General features: G+C 34.6%; 1 protein-coding gene across 7 annotated transcripts in view; it reads left to right on the top strand.

Moving 5' to 3' along the window:
- Positions 1-17464, top strand: part of NOL4 (nucleolar protein 4) — a 318494-nt gene that overhangs the window by 208815 nt on the left and 92215 nt on the right. For 4 of the 7 annotated variants that reach the window (XM_019652130.1, XM_019652133.1, XM_019652127.1 and 1 more), the window contains 2 exons: positions 9696-9875; positions 10599-10790. In XM_019652130.1, coding sequence (XP_019507675.1) covers positions 9696-9875; positions 10599-10790 — 372 coding nt within the window. The remainder of the gene's footprint in view (positions 1-9695; positions 9876-10598; positions 10791-17464) is intronic. The other 3 variants (XM_019652131.1, XM_019652128.1, XM_019652132.1) reach the window with 1 other exon arrangement.

The following is a 17464-nucleotide window of genomic DNA, read 5'->3' as shown; positions in this document are numbered from 1 at the left end:
GGCTGCCAGCCACTCATGCTGGCTGCCAGCCACATATGGTAGCTTATGGCAGCCCACTGCAGCAGGGGCTGCAGCCCACACCACCACTAGCGCCTCAGGGCAGCCCAACTCCAGGTCGAGCTGTTGTTCATCATCTTAACTGTAGAGGGCAGTGTCACTGGCCCTCATGTGAGATCCGAACCGGGGTCCTGCTGCTCAGAGCTGGTGTCCCAAGCCAGCTCTTAACCAACGCGTCACTCCGCTGGCCTGAGATTCCATCTTGTAATGGATAGATTACCCTATAAAGTTACCACACGCAAAGCACTTTCTGTAAAACAATGGAGGAAAAGAAGAAATGCACATCACTTCTGGGTGCATTTGAATTACTGCTAGTTCTGCCAACATAGGAAGTGCTCCCGTGAATAATCCTCACACCAACTGTTCTGGTGTCATGCCATGAAGTGTTTATGGCCACACAGGTCCTGATGTGAACATGTGCTGTTGTTGGCACCAGAAATATATGGGAAATGGAGACATGAGAAACAAAGATTGAACTATTTGTAGCCACAATTTAGATTGCTGAACATTCTTCTAATAATTCATATATGTAAAATTTTTTTGAAAAGGAAGATTTGCTTCTTACTGATACCTAGTTAAAAGTCAAGGCCAGTCCTTTGAAGAAGATACTCTATAAGCACACTATATATTGTTTTTCTTTATTTATGGATATTCCACCAAGTAGATTTTATATGAACTTTTTTGTTGTATGACATAAGCCTCTAGCAGGTCTAAAAATAGCTAATACATCTATGTGTGAAGGAACTTGTTTTATGCATCTTACCTATCAAAATGCATCTTAGCATATTACAAGCATGCAATCTTTCCAGATGAGTACTGGAGGTTCTAGAAGAAGGGGTATGCTGTTGACAGTATAAAATGGCTTAAAGAAATAAGTTTTCCCGTAACAAAACTTCTATATAGATTCACCAAAAGCTTAATGTATATGGTATAAGTACAATGTGATAATATTCTTATGTAGCTCAAAATAACAAAAGTGATTTAGAAATGCATAGGTCTTAATTTTAGATTAATATTGAATATTCAGAATTCTTGATCATTCCACAGTTCATACATAAATAGAAGAAAATATCCTATAGGAAGTCAAAAACAAAAAGTGATATATTGACAGGAGCTTCAAACTGTCAATATGTCAAAAACTATTGTTAAAAATTAATTTTGATGGTCAAAATAAGATAAGGAGAAGAATGATTACAACCAAGAGAATATAAATGATAAAAATAACAGATAAAGATGATGATGAGATTCAAGACCCTTTCTAATAGGAAACAGCTCAACAGAGGAAGATTAAAATAATAGTAAAGAAAAATACAATTTGTTATGTCAGGAGAATACACAGAAATGTTGGCAGCAATTTCATTTTAACTTTGATAATTACTGTGATACCTATCTCATCATGGCCTTTTAGGATGAATTGACTTTATTCAATACCATTCAATAAAAAGAAAATGGGGATTTTTCTCCAAAAATCTTGATCAAATATTATTTAGAACTTGAACAAGACATTAATGAAAAAAATAAATTCTTTGTAAACATATTTTATGGAAAACAATAGAAGGAGATTGTCAAACTGATATGTGATGCTGAGCAATTTATTTGAAAACCAAAGATCACATATATTGTTTTGTTTGTAAACTATTTTGAACAAGACAGACATTGCATATCTGGGTTTATAGAATGGATAAATATGCTAAGAAATCTTAAAAGTTATGAAGATTGCATGGAGCTCATAATGGCTATAGTTATTTGGATTGCACATAAGCAAAATAAAAATACGCTAACTCCTCAAAACGTGTCCTCTATTCCAGCAGTGTTATGAAATTAGTGTCCTCCCCAAATCCATATGTTGAAATCCTAGCCCCCAATGTGATTATATTAGGAGGTGGGACCTTTGGGAGGTGATTTGGTCATGAGAATGGCACCCTAATGAATGGGATTAATGCCCTTATTCAAAAAAAGACCCCAGAGAATTCCCTTGCTCCTTTTGCCGTGTGAGGACACAGAGAGAAGATGGCCGTATAGAAACCAACAAACAGGTCCTCATCAGACACCAAATCTGCTGGCACCTTGATCTTGGTCTTCCCAGCCTCCAGAACTATAAGAAATAAATGTTTGTTGTTTAAGTCACTCAATCTATAATATTTTCGTTACAGCAGCCCAGATGGACTAAGACCAGCAACATCTGCCTCATCTGGGCACCTGTTAAAAATCTAAGTTTTTGGGCCCCACTCCAGACTACTGAATGGGGCCCAGCAATCAATGTTCTAAAAAACCCTTGGGGTCATTCTTATGCATGTCAAAATGAGAGAACCACTGTGCTAGCTAACCAACACCTTGAAGAACAGGCTTGAAAATGTGTTTTGTATCATTTTGAACTGCCAAAAAAGTAGACGTGGTTTTAAAATTAAATGAGAGATTTCCTTTCAGATGTTATGATTAAATGGAGTAATTTTCAAATAACAAAAGTTTCATGAGAATCTTCAAAGTAAACGTAAAATTTAATTGGTTTTTGGACACTTGGAAAATATCAAAGTGAAATGTCAAATGTGACTTATTTATCCAAAAGTGCATAAGAATAATTAAATCATGGGAAAGTATATATACAATGGTAAACAGTTAACCAAACAAACAACAAATACCACTGCATGGTTATACAAATGGATAATTGTCAATTTACTTGCAGTTGTAAGTAATAATACAGATATATTTTTTGCACTCTTCTCACAGTGGAATATGACATTTCAACTGTCATGTGACAAGTTCTTTTGGACCTTTTGGATAAAATGAGAAGTCACTCCTAATTGTGAAATACGTGAAGACTATATCATCTTGTTGTCTTTATTTAATAAAGGATTGAAAGAAAACTCAGATAAAATATTAATAGAATAGTTTAAAAAAATCAATAACGGTGAAATCAATAGGCCTTGTTATTCTGACACTGAGAAGTTAATGACTTGTAATAAAAAAATTTCAGGTCTTACTAAAGGCAGTATTTCTTTAGCAAAAAAGAAAAATAAATATATAATGAATGAATTAATTATATTAGCATGTTGGGGGATTTAAGTTTCAGATTGGATATGACAGGAAATACTGATATCAATGAAGAAAATATAAAACTCATAAATGCCATTTTAAATCCCAGGAAATCTTGAAATGCTCTAAAAATTTATGGTTTAGACATGAAAGGAACTTGATTAAGAGTTTCCTCAAACTGAGAACAATCTAAGAATTTGCATGATATTAGCAATAATTAATTTGAAAAGCAAAGGAAACTTTCTAAACTCAACAATAAAAAATATATTTCCATCTAACAGGCTAAAGTGAAGACTGAGTAATTTTCTTTTCTCTTTGCAGAACACGATAATACAAAAGTATTGTCACATGAAGAAATAGTTATAATGCAATATATAGGTGATGTATTATAGAATTTTATACTTGAAACCTATGTAGTTTTGTTGACCATTGTCACCCAATAAATTTTAATAAAAAATTCTCATCACATAAACACACACAAAAAAGCATGCTGCCAAGAAATATGGAAAGAACACTGTTACAGAGATGGACCATGGAGTTATTTTTTAAATATTTTTCTGCGTTTCGTGATGTTTGTAGCATTTGTAAGCTTTTTTGAATCTTGTTATTTATTCTGACAGTTATTATTTTAAATATTTACTTTTGTATCTAATTTTTCAAATGAGCCCCTCTCCAAATTTTATAACTTTCAGGCCTCACGAAGCTTGAATTTATTCAATCCTATGAGCCGGAACAATGCTCTAAGCATGAAGTAATGCTTCTTTAAATGTTATTGACTAAATGATTGTCATGAAAAAAATATTCAAAATTGAGGATATGCCAAATATCACAAAAATCTATAAAGTTTAAAATTTATGTTGAAAGTTTAAAATGTATTTTAAAATTGAGAACATAATACATAGAACTACTAGTGCCCATCACCCAAATTCAACAGTGAGTAAGACTTTCTACATTTGTTTGCCTTTTCATTCTTTTCTTTTTTTCTTTTTTCTTGTAGTATTTTAAAGCAAATCCCAGATATCCAAGTCAGTTCATCCTTTATTCCACAATTTGTATCTCTAACAAATGTGGCCATTTTCTTACACAAATATTTACTAACGAAATGTTAGGTCATTACATCTAAAAAAATTAATAAGAATTCAATGTTATCTAATATTCCCATCCATAGTCAAATATTCCCAATTTTCTCCAAAGTGACCTTTTGCATTGGGTTTATTTGAATTACGATACAAGCAAAGTCAAAAACATTTAATGTTAATATATTTCTTAAATCTATGCCACATTTTTTCACCCTGTGTCACTAACTTATTGAAGACCTAGAGTCAACTGTCCTGTACAATATCTCATATTTTGAATTTGTCTCTATGCTTTCTCTAGTGTCATTAACTTGTTATTCTATCTGCCTTATTTCCTATAAATGAAAGTCAGGTCCAGACTACTGGTTCTGGGACTTGAATGTGCATCATAATTTCTTGGAGGGCATGTTAAAACAGATTGCTGGGTCCTGTCCCAAAGCGTAGGTCTCAGTTGGTCTGGGATGGGAGCCAATAATTTACATTTCTAATACGTTCCCAGGAAGTACAGATACTGCTGATATAGCAGACACACTTTGAGAACTACTGCTTTTAGACTGAGGTTGGGTTAGATTCAAATTCTCTTTTCTTTTTTCTTTTGGTGAACTTGCTTTTTAAGTGATGCTGTATGCTTCTTTTCACATCATGTCAGAATACACAGTGTCTGTGTGGTCATCACACTTTTAATGATGCCAAGATTGCCTAGTAGATTCAATAATAGATACTGAAATTTTGAAAAGTAACTGGCAAGATACATTTGAAACTTACAGTTCAAAAAAATTAAATCATCTTCTGTAAAAATGTTCAGAAAACATTTACTTTATTTCCACTCTGTGCTTGACATTGTGCGAGGTTATAAAGATAGAAAAGGCATGGCCTCTAGGTGACCCCAACCCCGTGTAGGTCTTAGTGGAAGAGGGACATACAAGCTAACTTGTACAATACTTTATAATCACTGCCTTGACAGAGACATGTATAGAAAGTATGAAAATGTGGATTCCTGGCACTGAATTCATGTCGTTCTCCCCTTATTTAGGGCATAATGAAGAAATAAATTTTTGTCTTTATTTCTCTTGGCTGCATATCAAAACTGCACCCCACCCCCACCCCAGCTGCATCTCATATTGAGCACTGTGGTACTGCTGTCTGAGCCATCCTGCGCTCTGACCCCAGAGCACACTAACAGATTTAGCTTCCTCCCGATGCGGATTTTTTTAGGTCCAGTGATAGCAGTTACGTAAGGCTGGGAACATGTGAGAAAAGGAAGTGCAAATGTATTTTTGGGAGGGTCTTTGCTAAAGAGGGCCACATGTTATCTCAAGAGGAACAAATAGAATATATAACTAAGGCAAAAATATACCCTTAGCCCCATAAACCAACACCCATGTTTTAAGGGTCAGCGGGCAAGTATCTTCCATAGGCTGTAAGTTGTGAATCTTTAATATCTTTGTATAACTTTAAGACCTCATTTGGATGTTTTAGACGCATAGCTGGAATATGAAAATAATTGCTTCTGAAATGAAGGCTTCCTAGGGTATAGTCATCCAAAGTTCTTATTAAGGCAAGCCGACTATATGGGGTAATGACTGCCATATTGTATATGGGTTATCAGGATGCCTGCATACTGATTTTTAATGTTTGATTGTGAGTTATCACCCCAATACCCACATTTCCCCATCTTTTGGAAGGGCATTAGTTTTTTAGAGCAGTTTTAGGTTCACAGCAAAATTAGAGAAAGGTACAGAGATTTCCCATATACCCCTGACCCCTACACATTAATAGTCCCCCTCATTATCAACATCACTCAGCAGAGTGGTACGTTTGTTACAAATGATAACATTGGGCTGTCTTTACCCTAAGTGATAAGGACCATCCTTCATGCTTCCAAGTGGTTCTGTTTGCAGCAGAGGCTGGTTTGTGTGTCTCAGGATATGTAGAAAGAGTAAGCCTGGCATATTTTCATTCAGATAAGTATATTATAACATTTTCAAATGTTGCATACTGCCATTTAAAAATACATATATGGTGTATTCTTCAAATTTACGGAATATTTGCCTTGTATTTTATTAGGTAATTCCACCTTGTTAATGATTTGAACTGTTAAAAATATGCTGTTTTTTAAATTTTTATGTCTGTTTTTTAAAATAATTTAAAATTTTTTTTCAATGAAAAGTTGATATGCAATATTATGTTAGTTTCAGGTATACAACATAGTGATTAGACACTTACATAACTTACAAAGTGATCAACCTGATAAATGTAGTAAACAACTGACATTATACATAGTTACTACAATTTCATTGACTATTTCCTATGCTATCCTTAACATCCCTATGACTATTTTGTGACCACCAGTTTGTACGTTTTAATTCTTTACCCCTACTTATCCCCCCAACTACCCTCTCATCTGGCAACCATTAAAACATTCTCTGTATCTGAGTTTCTGTTTTGTTTCTTCATTTTGTTTTTTAGATTGCATATATAAGTAAAATCATATGGTATTTGTCTTGATCAGTCTGGCTTACTCCTCTCAGCATAATATCCTCTAGATCTATCCATGTTGTTGCAGATGGCAAGATTTTTTTTTAATAGCTCAGTAATGTTTCTTTGTATATCTGTAGCACCTCTCCTTTACCCATTCATCCATTGATGGACACCCAGGTTTCCTCCATATCATGGCTATTGTAAATAATGCTGCAATGAAAATATGGATGCATGTGTTTTCAAATTAGTATTTTGGGTTTCTTTGGATAAATTCCCAGAAGTAGGATTAATGGGTTCTTCTTTGTCTCTTGTTATAGTCTTTGTTTTAAAGTCTCTTTTGTGTAGTATAAGTATGGCTACCCCACAGTTTTTATATTGCCTTGGGAAAAGGTGAGCACAGCATTTTCCAATTCTGCCATTTTGACCAGAAGCTTAATCTTCACTTTTATTGGGATGTCAGAAAAGTCATGACGTATTTTGTCTATGTTTTTCAAAGGTCATTTATTTATATAAAGAACAAAGATCAATCAATGATATAGTGCCCGTTTTGTTCGATAACCTTTTGCCATCTTTCAGCGAGCTTCATAATTACTCGTTCATAGAAGGACCTGTCTTTATTTGCAAAAAATTGAACAAAGTGCTGATTTACAGCCTCATCTGAATTGAACATTATACCACGCAAGAAGTTTTGAAGAGAGCAAAACAAGTGGAAGTCTGACGGCACCAAGGTCAGGCAAGTATGGTGGGTGTGGCAACACATCCTATTCAAGCTCCAATAATTTTGACATGTGTGGTCTCACGTTGTCTCAGTGGAACACAACTCCTTTACAATTAACAAGCTCTGGACATTTCTGGATGATGGATTCGTTCAAACTGTCCAATTGCAGACAGTACACATTTGAATTGTTTGGTTCCTTGGAAGGAGCTCGAAAAACACATCTTTAAAATCCCACCACACCGAGAGCATAACCTTCCTCTGATGAATGTCTGCTTTCCATGTTGTTTGAGGCGAATCATCACGTCAGGACCAAAACTGTTTGCGCACCACATTGTTGTAAACAATCCACTTCTCATCACCAGTTATCAGTCGCTTCAAAAAAGGATCGTTTTCCTCACGTTTAATGAGCATAAGGCAAATGTTTATACGCACCATCAAATGAACTTCTTTGAGTTGATGTGGAACCCAAATATCGAGCTTGCTTACGTATCCCAGCTTCTTCAGGTGGCCATGAACACTTGAATAATGGATGTTCAATGTTTCTGCAATCTCTCCTGTCATGTAATGTGGGTTTGCCTCGATCAATGCCTTTATTTTGTTGTCATCAACCTCGGTGGGCGCCCCTGACCAAGGAGCGTTGTTGAGATTAAAAAACCAGCACAAAATTTGGTGAACCATCGTTGTCACTGACGTTCTTGTAGAGCACTGTCACTGTAAATGTTATGCAACTTTTCACAAGCTTGATGCACATTCTTCTTTGCATGGAAGTAAAACAGTAAAATATGGCAAAAATGCAGAGTTTGGTCTTCCATCTTCAACTTGTTGGAAAATCTCCAAAACTCAGCCAAATGGCTCAATTTTTTTTTAGAATGAAGCTAGAACTGTCAGTTGTCAAATGACATAATAATAGCATAGATGTGAATGACGCTAGTACTTCCAAAAATGCACTAGTGCCATCTGTCGCAAACATGCATCATGACTTTTCCGACAACCCAATGTCAGTGGTCCATTCTAGTTTTATTATCCTTCCTCTGATTATATAGTTATATTAGCGTGTTCCTTAAAACATGTTACACATATGTTATTGCATGGGGGCAGTTTTGAACACTGTTAATTTTAAATTTCACATTGTAAACGTCTTTCAAAAGTATTTTGCTTTGCTGATAGATTTGAGGATAGCTGCTGCTGTTTACAGATATTATTATTTATTTCGCTAGCGCTCCTATGTATCTAAGTTATGTGTGAAATCTGTGTCATTAATCTAGCCTCATAATTATTTATTTCTGTATCACTCCAGCCTCAATTGCATGTGACTGAAACTTATTAAGCAAAACATTAAATGAAGAGGAGGGTGGAGGATGCATGGTGTCACACAACTAAAGTGTCTATGGGTTAATTTCAGGCACAGCTGAATCTAGATGTTCAAATGATATTATCAGGACTGTTTCTGTTCTGTTTTGCTCTGCTGGATTCAACTTGATTTCAGTTACAAGCAAGCTTTCTTCACCTAGAGGTGAAGTTGAGGCTTGGATAGAGAAGGTTGATGCCCATAGGATTGGCACCTTCACTTGGTGAAACCGTTGCTGCTTCTGAAAGGAAAAGAGGCTAGGCTAACAGAAGAAGGAGATAGCACAGCAGGACCCATGGTTAGCATTGGACACATTTTTCAGCTTGTGAAAATTGTGTTGGTTGGTATTCATCATTTCTCATACATTGGGAAACACTTTTTTGACAGAGATTAGGAGGAATTCTGGTTCCTTTTTTCTAAACCAAAATCAAGTGCCATCTCAAGACTCATAAACAATTTTAAACTCTTTTAAAGCATATTGGCATACAAATAACACCCGTAGTTTCAATAACATTTTGTATAGTCCTTGTTAGGCAAGGCAGTTAAACATATCCACTCCTCAGTTTCCTTATCTGTTTAAAGAATACTAATGCAGTTAGACTGACTAAGCTCTGAGGTCATTTCTGTTTTGAAGAATACGTGATTCAATGATTCTCTTGCAAAATTGATTACAGGCTGGTTTTTCTTTTCTTTGGAACATGGATATTCAGTGGAAACAGTAATTGGTCTCGAAAAGCTAAATTCAATAAAACTTTGTGCAGTAATGGAAATGTTCCATGTGGCGATTGAGTACTTGAAATGTGACTGAGGAAATGAATTTTTAATTTAATTTTAATTAATTTGGACTGAAATTTAAAAAGCCACAGCTCTAGAAAACTCATTTCAACAAGACTTTTGAGAAACAGTAGAAATTAAAACTAAAACAAAATGTATAAGCTTGTGCAATTAATTTAAAAGCAGCAATTTCCTCCTTTCTTTTCAGTCTCCTGCACATAGTTACTCAAGCTACGACTCTGGCAAAAATGAGAGTGTAGATCGAGGCGCAGAGGACCTATCACTAAACAGGGGAGATGAAGATGAAGATGACCACGATGACCATGACGATTCTGAGAAAGTTAACGAGACAGATGGCGTGGAGGCAGAGCGACTGAAAGCTTTTAATGTGAGTTCTGCCACCTTCCCAGTGTGGCTTAATTTTTACCACTTCACTTTCATGTTGTTGCTTGTTGGTAAATGTGGATATTTTAGAGACATGTTTGTTTAATTTACAGAAGGATTTAAAAAGTACATGAAACACACTTTGCCAACCAGACACCAGAATTGCTGTGTTTTGTTTAGAATTTTAAAGCCAAATGTGAGCTGAGAACTGGAGTTGTGTTGTGTGAGTATGCATGTTTACCTAGTGGATGAAGGGGGCCTGAGCTTATTTCTCCGAAGAGTACGCCCGTCATCATTTATTTATTTTGCTTTCTCAGCTTATCTAATTGTGCATGACAAAAGAGTCGATTGTTTGTTTTCAGAGATTAGTACACTGTGTGGTGTAGCAATGTAGCAGTCGTATTTATCATTAATAGAGAATTTTATGGGGTGCTTAATTGTCGCAGTCTACTGTTATTTCCTGATTTTTTTCTACACGATAGTCTATACTTTTCTGTCTGTCTGTGTCTGTCTGCCTTTCTCTCTCTCTTTTTCTCTCTATTTTTTATCCAACCATTTAGAAAGTCTTTAAAGGGTGTTTGCTTAAAATTTCTGGCTTTCCATTGCAACGTTCTCCAGTGAATAAACCAGAAAAGAATATTTTCCTATCGGTTGTCAAGACAGGAAGCTAGAAACAGCAGAGAGCAGCCCTCCAAACCCTTCTCCTCTGTCTCCCTCTTGCCAACAGATGTTTGTCAGGCTGTTTGTAGATGAAAACTTGGACCGAATGGTCCCAATCTCTAAGCAGCCCAAAGAAAAGATCCAGGCTATCATTGACTCATGCAGGCGACAATTCCCTGAGTACCAAGAACGTGCCAGAAAACGTATACGTACTTACCTCAAGTCCTGCAGGCGGATGAAAAGAAGTGGTTTTGAGATGGTGAGTTTTGAATTAAAACACAGCCCTAGACTCCATCAAAATCCCACATGTAAACCATGACACTATTTTTTTTTCATCTTAGTGTCTTTTTTATTTTTTCCATAATGTCAGGTCAAAGGGCTTTTTGTTTGCCTTGTTTGTTTTTTCCCCTTCTCCTTTTCATCTTCCTGAAATATTTATCCCCTTTGTTTATTCAATAAGGAATACCTTTGTGAAATCAGTGCTCACAGGCCCACATGGTACCGTGTTGTAGCAAATGAGGGTGATATGAGTAAAACCCCATGAGAACCAGCATCTCATTCATGTTTGTTTTCTTTCTGTCACTGCTGAAGTGGATATAAGGTTAATCAAGCCTTGAACTGAAGTACCAGCTGTTGCTTTAATGGTATGAGAATGGCTTTCTGTGGAATGAGAGGAAATGGATGGATCTATCTAAGTAACACCATTTTCATACCAATGGTTAACAGATAGGAAGCCTTGAAAATAAAGCTCAGGGAATGGAGATCCTTGTATGAAATATAAGGCTCTGTTGTACTCAATATATCTGTGTGCTTGTGGATGGTAATGAGCTTTTATGGTCAGCTGGGCTTTATAGATGGATGAGACTATGCTGACATTAGATGACTTACAGGTGAAAATCAGATACCAATGGTTTTTGAACTTGATTCTATTTCACCTTGCTCTCTAATTGTTACACCTAGAAATAGTGCATATAGTTACAATGTATTTTTTTCTTTGTTTATTATGTATGTGAGCAGAAATGTATTGGAATTTTCTCTATTGTTTTTTCTCTGTTGACTGTATAAAAGCCAAGACTGTTAGTGTTTGTGATCTGTGCTTCTCACTTATTAGGTCCTGTGGAATAGGAGTGGGTGTAGAGAGTAGAGGTTTCACAGTATGCCATAGATATGAGAAATAGCTTTTCAGATGTAAATGAAGTGACAAAAGTAACAAATCCACTGTCTATTATCAATTTTTCTATGTTGGCTTGTGAAAAAAATCTTTGATATTTTTAGAAATAAAAAGGACTCTTCTTACAGAGAAGCAGTCTGCCTAGATGGTAACGAGGAAAGGTTTGGTCCCCAGAGATCCTGGTTGGAGTCCTGTGTCCACTACTTTGTGTGACTTGGCAAGTCACTTCACCTGCCTGTACTGAGACACCTCCTCTGGAGATGATAATGATCCTAATTTATAAAGCTCTGAGAATTATATAAATTATCACATGTGAAGCTCTACAAACCATTTCTGCCACATAGTAACCAATAAATCTTAACTTTCAAAGTATTATCAATCAAATATTATTTAATCCATCACCTGAAAAAAGCTTCCCAAAATGTTTCTATTATACAATCACAGAACTCTCCATTTAAGTATTTGCTTCTCAGAATAATTGCATTGAAGTTGGGATTTGTGGTGCATAAGTCATTTTAAAATGAAATGGCACAGTGCCTGATCAAACTAAATTATGACAATAGAGGTGGCATGGTATAAGGGAGGAGAGACTGCTTGAAGAAAATAAAGGCATTTTCCCTATTACTGAGCTATTTAAAAATTATTATCAGCTACCCAATAGGAGAGGGATGACAGACAAAAAGGATTCCAAAGGTGTAAAAGCCTAGAATCTTGGCATTGACATCTGGTTCAGAATCACTTAGTAACTGATATAAAATTCCAACAAAATTATATCTCATTTAGAGTGTAAAGTACAATATACCACCTTTCTCTTTCAGTAACAAAAAAAGATATCATATAGCAATACTTTTATTTTAACATATCTGGCATTACTATTTCTTCCAAACTTCTAATATTATTTAGAGATTCTTCTCTTTGGTAAAATTTATGTGAATTTCATGGTACAATTTTTTTTATTAATCATTGTTTTAGAGAAAAAGCATTTTATGTAATTAATTTCTTTAAGGCACATTTGGGACATTCATGGTATTTTTTTATTGTATTTATTTAATTCAGTAGACATCTATTTGCTGTAAATCTTGTGCTATGCATATAGAAGGACAAAAAGTTGACTAATTCAAAGTCAAGTAGTTTTACAAACTAATCTTGATGGGAATATGCTGTACAGAAATGCTACTAAATTTAACTTAATAATTTTCATTCACTCTTTATTCAATGTATTATAATGTACATAATGTTATACAAAGTAATAAGGAGAAATAGAAGAGATATCAGACCTGTTAATTAGGAAAAGATAGCAGGTTCCCTGATTATTATGATTCATTGAGGTGACAAGTTGTGGGAAAGGAAATGCTTAAGTAATGATATAAGGCCAAATATAATTAAATGGTAAATAAACAACATGGGTGCAAATTAATATTGTAGTTTAGCCGATTTTTTTATACATTGGTCAGTAATGTACTACTGGAAATAACAAATTAAATCTACCGTCTAGTTGACACTTGGAACTTTGATTTACTTTATGTATCACTTCATTGTCAGAGCCTGGGGAGGGTTATGTGTCATTTTGCATACTCATCCTTGCCTAAAACAGACAGGGAAAGTCATGAGTAGGACAGAGTAATCACAAGTAAATATTGTACATGAATATTTTTGCCATCATAACTTCAAATTGATATAATATCCACAGGTATTTTAAAATTGAAACAACATTAAACAAAAATTCTTTTTTCTGTTTGTAGTGTAGGTAGACATGAAAAAAATGTATCGTTTTCAGTATGTGATTGTTATTACATGCAAATTATTCTGCAGTACTTAACAAGTCAGCAAGGCAACCTAAAGAAGTTTTTAATACACATTCAAAATGAAATTAAGTATAGGGTTATTTGTAGGGGATTCTGTATTATAAAATAAAAATGTATCATTTTATAACACAGAGCTATATACTGGGGGTGCCAAAAAATGTATACAAGTGGACACTTTGGTCAGCGTTGCTCAAGCAGTAGTTTGCTGTAATCAGAAGTGTCTGGATGCTGATGGGAACCACTTTAAGCGCATCTTGTAATTGCAGGAGTCAAACGTGACTTGTAGTCATCTTTTGTTATTGCTATATATTGAGCATTATAATTTTAATACAGTTTTCCTTTCTTAAAATGTGTATACATTTCTTTGGCACCCTCTGTATGTAGCTCTTTCAGTTACTTGGGGTGCCTAACCCAAGAGACTCCTTAAGTAGAGTGAGTGAAACACAAAATATTGAATTACGTTTCCTGCTGAATTTGATTAAGAAATGCAAAGAGGTATTCCCATAGAAGTGGTTTACCACAGCATATTGTAGTATTATATTTGAGATTCACTTTGACTAATTTTCTGCTGTCATTAATATGAAATCTATTTTTATTTAATTATTTTATACTAGCCCTTAAGAATTTACATCCAAACACGACGAATGCTTTTAATGGACTTCATTTTAATTGATTGCATACAAAAATTAGAGTATGCTTTTATGCATTTTTATTTCACTGGAATTATCAAGACCCCACAAATCTTGACTGCTTAAGTGCCCAAATTTTTTATGTGATTGCTACAAGTAGTCTCTATAATACATGAAGTATAATACCATATTATGATACTTTTCTACATATTTTCACCAACTCACTGTTATTCTACCGTCTCAACACTTAAGATCCTAAGTGTTGAATGTAAAAGAGCAGGTTTTATGAAAATAAATAAATTAGATTCAGAGTATTATCTTAGTTTTTAGGTTTAAAAAAACAAACAGTGAGTTAAATAACCATTAAATTAACCCTTAGACAAAAATATCAAATTGTTATTGATTCTATTGTGTGGCTTTGACTCTCAAATTACTTCAGCTACATTTTTGAAGAATATGTGTTGATTGTTCCAGAAAAGAAAGGTATTTCTCCAAGGTGATTTGATCCTAAATTCAAAAGCACCTATAATAGGGCCTGCCAAGTGGCTCAGTTGGTTAAGACCTCGCTCAAGAGTTTGAGCTCTGAGCAACAGCAGTTTGAGTCCCGGCCCAAGCTGAGCAGCTGCTGGGATGGCTCAGCTAAAAAAAACAAAAACAAAAACAAAGAGAAGCACGTGTAACAGATAAGATCATAAAACAAAGCTTCAGCCTTCTGAAAAATTTTCTATTTACTTGCATTTTAATATTATACAATTGATTATGTTTGAAGAAATAAGTGTCTTTCAATGTTTTGTAAAATTTCACCAAGGATGTTGTCCACTAAGCTAGTTAGTGTCCATTATAAATGACCTGATTTCATAAACTTCTTTTAGAAGGCCGTGCAAGAAAAAAAAATGTTTCTCCTGTGGAAATAGAATGTTTTAAGTTTTCTCATCACTAGGACTCAGTGTAACTTACTATGTTCACTTTTGTACCTTACTACCAGAAATTCAGAGCCAAAGTCTTTCTAAGGTTTCAATTATCTTTTTGCTTAATTTATTTTAGTGGGTATATTTCCTTTGTGGCTCTGATGTCTACTTTAAAAACTGAGATATAAATTTTAAAAACATTTAGATTATTATATAAATAATCTAATTATGGAAACACCACTCTTTCACACCATCTTCTAAATTTTTATTCATAGTATTACTTTTTAATTACATCCTGTAATACCCTCCTCAGTAATTTTTATATCTCACCTTCTGATATCACAGTTCTTTCATCAGAATATAAATATTTAATGTTTTGGATATAGTACATTTTTAAGGGAATTTCACTAATCACATCATTTGCCTCTACTTGTCTAATGCAGCCCAAAATAGAAGAATCAAAATTTGTTTTTAATTCACAGTTTCCCTGATAACAGAAACATTGCAGAAGCTACAGTGACACTTGCTATTCCTTCTTTAGCAAATAGAGATGTTATAAAAAATGAATTAAACATTCCTTTAAGCTAAAAATTTGATCAAAAATATACCCAGCCCTTCATACAAGATAGATCTTGATTAAAAACTTTATAATATCTGTACAGCCAATATTTCAAATGTTGCTCCACCAATTATCCCAACTCTTTCACATTTTGTTTTCCTTCTTCACTGAGAGGAAAGATTTTCTCTTCTGCTAAAATAAGTTTCCAGATTCCAAGAAAATATTTTATCTCATTACTCCTCTTTCACAATCTGAGTCCATTTTCTTTGCCAGGTTTCCTGTAAGTTTATTTTACTTTCACAGATCATACCTACTACCACCAACTCACTTGGTAGTCCCTCACATTCAAATTCTGGTTCTCACCACTATATTGAATTGGTTCCTAGGAAGATCACATGACTACCTTTGCACCAAATCTACAAATTGCATCCCTTTTTACTTTTGGGCATTTCTTAAGATTCTGGGTTTGGCCATGTACTGTATATTTCCCTATCCATGGCTGTAGATGTCCACCCCTCTATACAGTACTGTACTCTCAAAGTAGAATCCTAGTCATCTACAAAACTTTGGTATTTCATTTCAAATGTCAGTCACACACTTGACAAATGTACTGTTGTATCCTCACTGAACTCTTTATATTCTCCATCACCCATTCTTTTCACTGATCTTTCACCTTATCTACCAAATCACTTATAAATTCCTTTTGCTTCCCTATTTCTGGTAATAGCATCACTATTATCATTTACACCAGTTTTCTTAACCTTGGAATGAGATCTGAGTCTTCATTACACTTACAGCTTGCATCCTACCACTTTCTGAATTCTGCTTATTCTTTTGTTGCTTTATGTCCCAAATCAGTCCCATCTTTGAATTTTATTTGCTATCACTTTAGTTCTTCATACCTCATACCTATTCTCTTGCATAATCCTTTTAACTAAATCCCCTACTTCTATCGCATACTCCCTCTCTACTCTCTATTCTTAGGTAGAGACAGAATTAGGATTTGTGCCTGAAAATTGTAAAGTTGGGGGCCTTTTTTACAAAAGAAAAAATACAGTATTATGAGCAAAATGTTAGGTAGAAGGATGAATATTTAGAGTTAGAAAAGATACCACACACAAAATTTTTTTAAACAGCAATCTTGAAGAGTTATACCCTATTCTTATTATATCTTTTTAGATAATTTTCAGACACATTTACATGTAAATACTTCCTGATGTTTAAACTCAGCTTCCCCTAGAATGCTTTCAATATCAGGCAACTTCAGGAGACCCATAGAGTTGAGGAATCCTGGTATTTAAACTTCCCTGGCTTTATGAAAAAAAACCTCCCTTTGCTCCTGGAGTAGTCTTCATCAGTTTTGGCTTTCATAGTGTCAAACATTGGTCATCTTAGGAGAATTTTAAATTTCTTAATAAAATATATTAGAGTATAGCTTTTTGAAACTTAAAAACCTAAGTTCAATACCTGGCTTAGTTTAATTACTGTATAATTTTATGTGATGTTTCTGAGTCTCCATTTTTCTAAAGGAGGAAGCTGTTGGGATATTATATGTGATAATCTATATAAAATGTTTAGCATATAATGGAGCCCCTTTCTACCCTTTCTTTTAATATGCTAATTATTTCCTTTCACACCTTAGGCTATCACGTGAGACCACTGCCCCGCCTCTCAATGTGTGTTCTCTTGGTCCACTGATTTTTCCCAACTCAGGGTGATGGGTACTCTCTCATTATTTGCTAAATGTATTACAGTTGAAAAAATAACTAGAATGTAAAGAATATAGTCAACATAGTTGTCAGCTTCTCATCATTGGATCTTTTAATTTTAGCAAAAATTGACCTAAGCCTTATGGAATACC

This window comes from Hipposideros armiger, unplaced genomic scaffold, assembly GCF_001890085.2.
Source record: "Hipposideros armiger isolate ML-2016 unplaced genomic scaffold, ASM189008v1 scaffold_173, whole genome shotgun sequence".
NCBI classification, from domain to species: Eukaryota; Metazoa; Chordata; class Mammalia; order Chiroptera; family Hipposideridae; genus Hipposideros; species Hipposideros armiger.
This window is presented reverse-complemented; position numbering and strand designations above follow the sequence as displayed.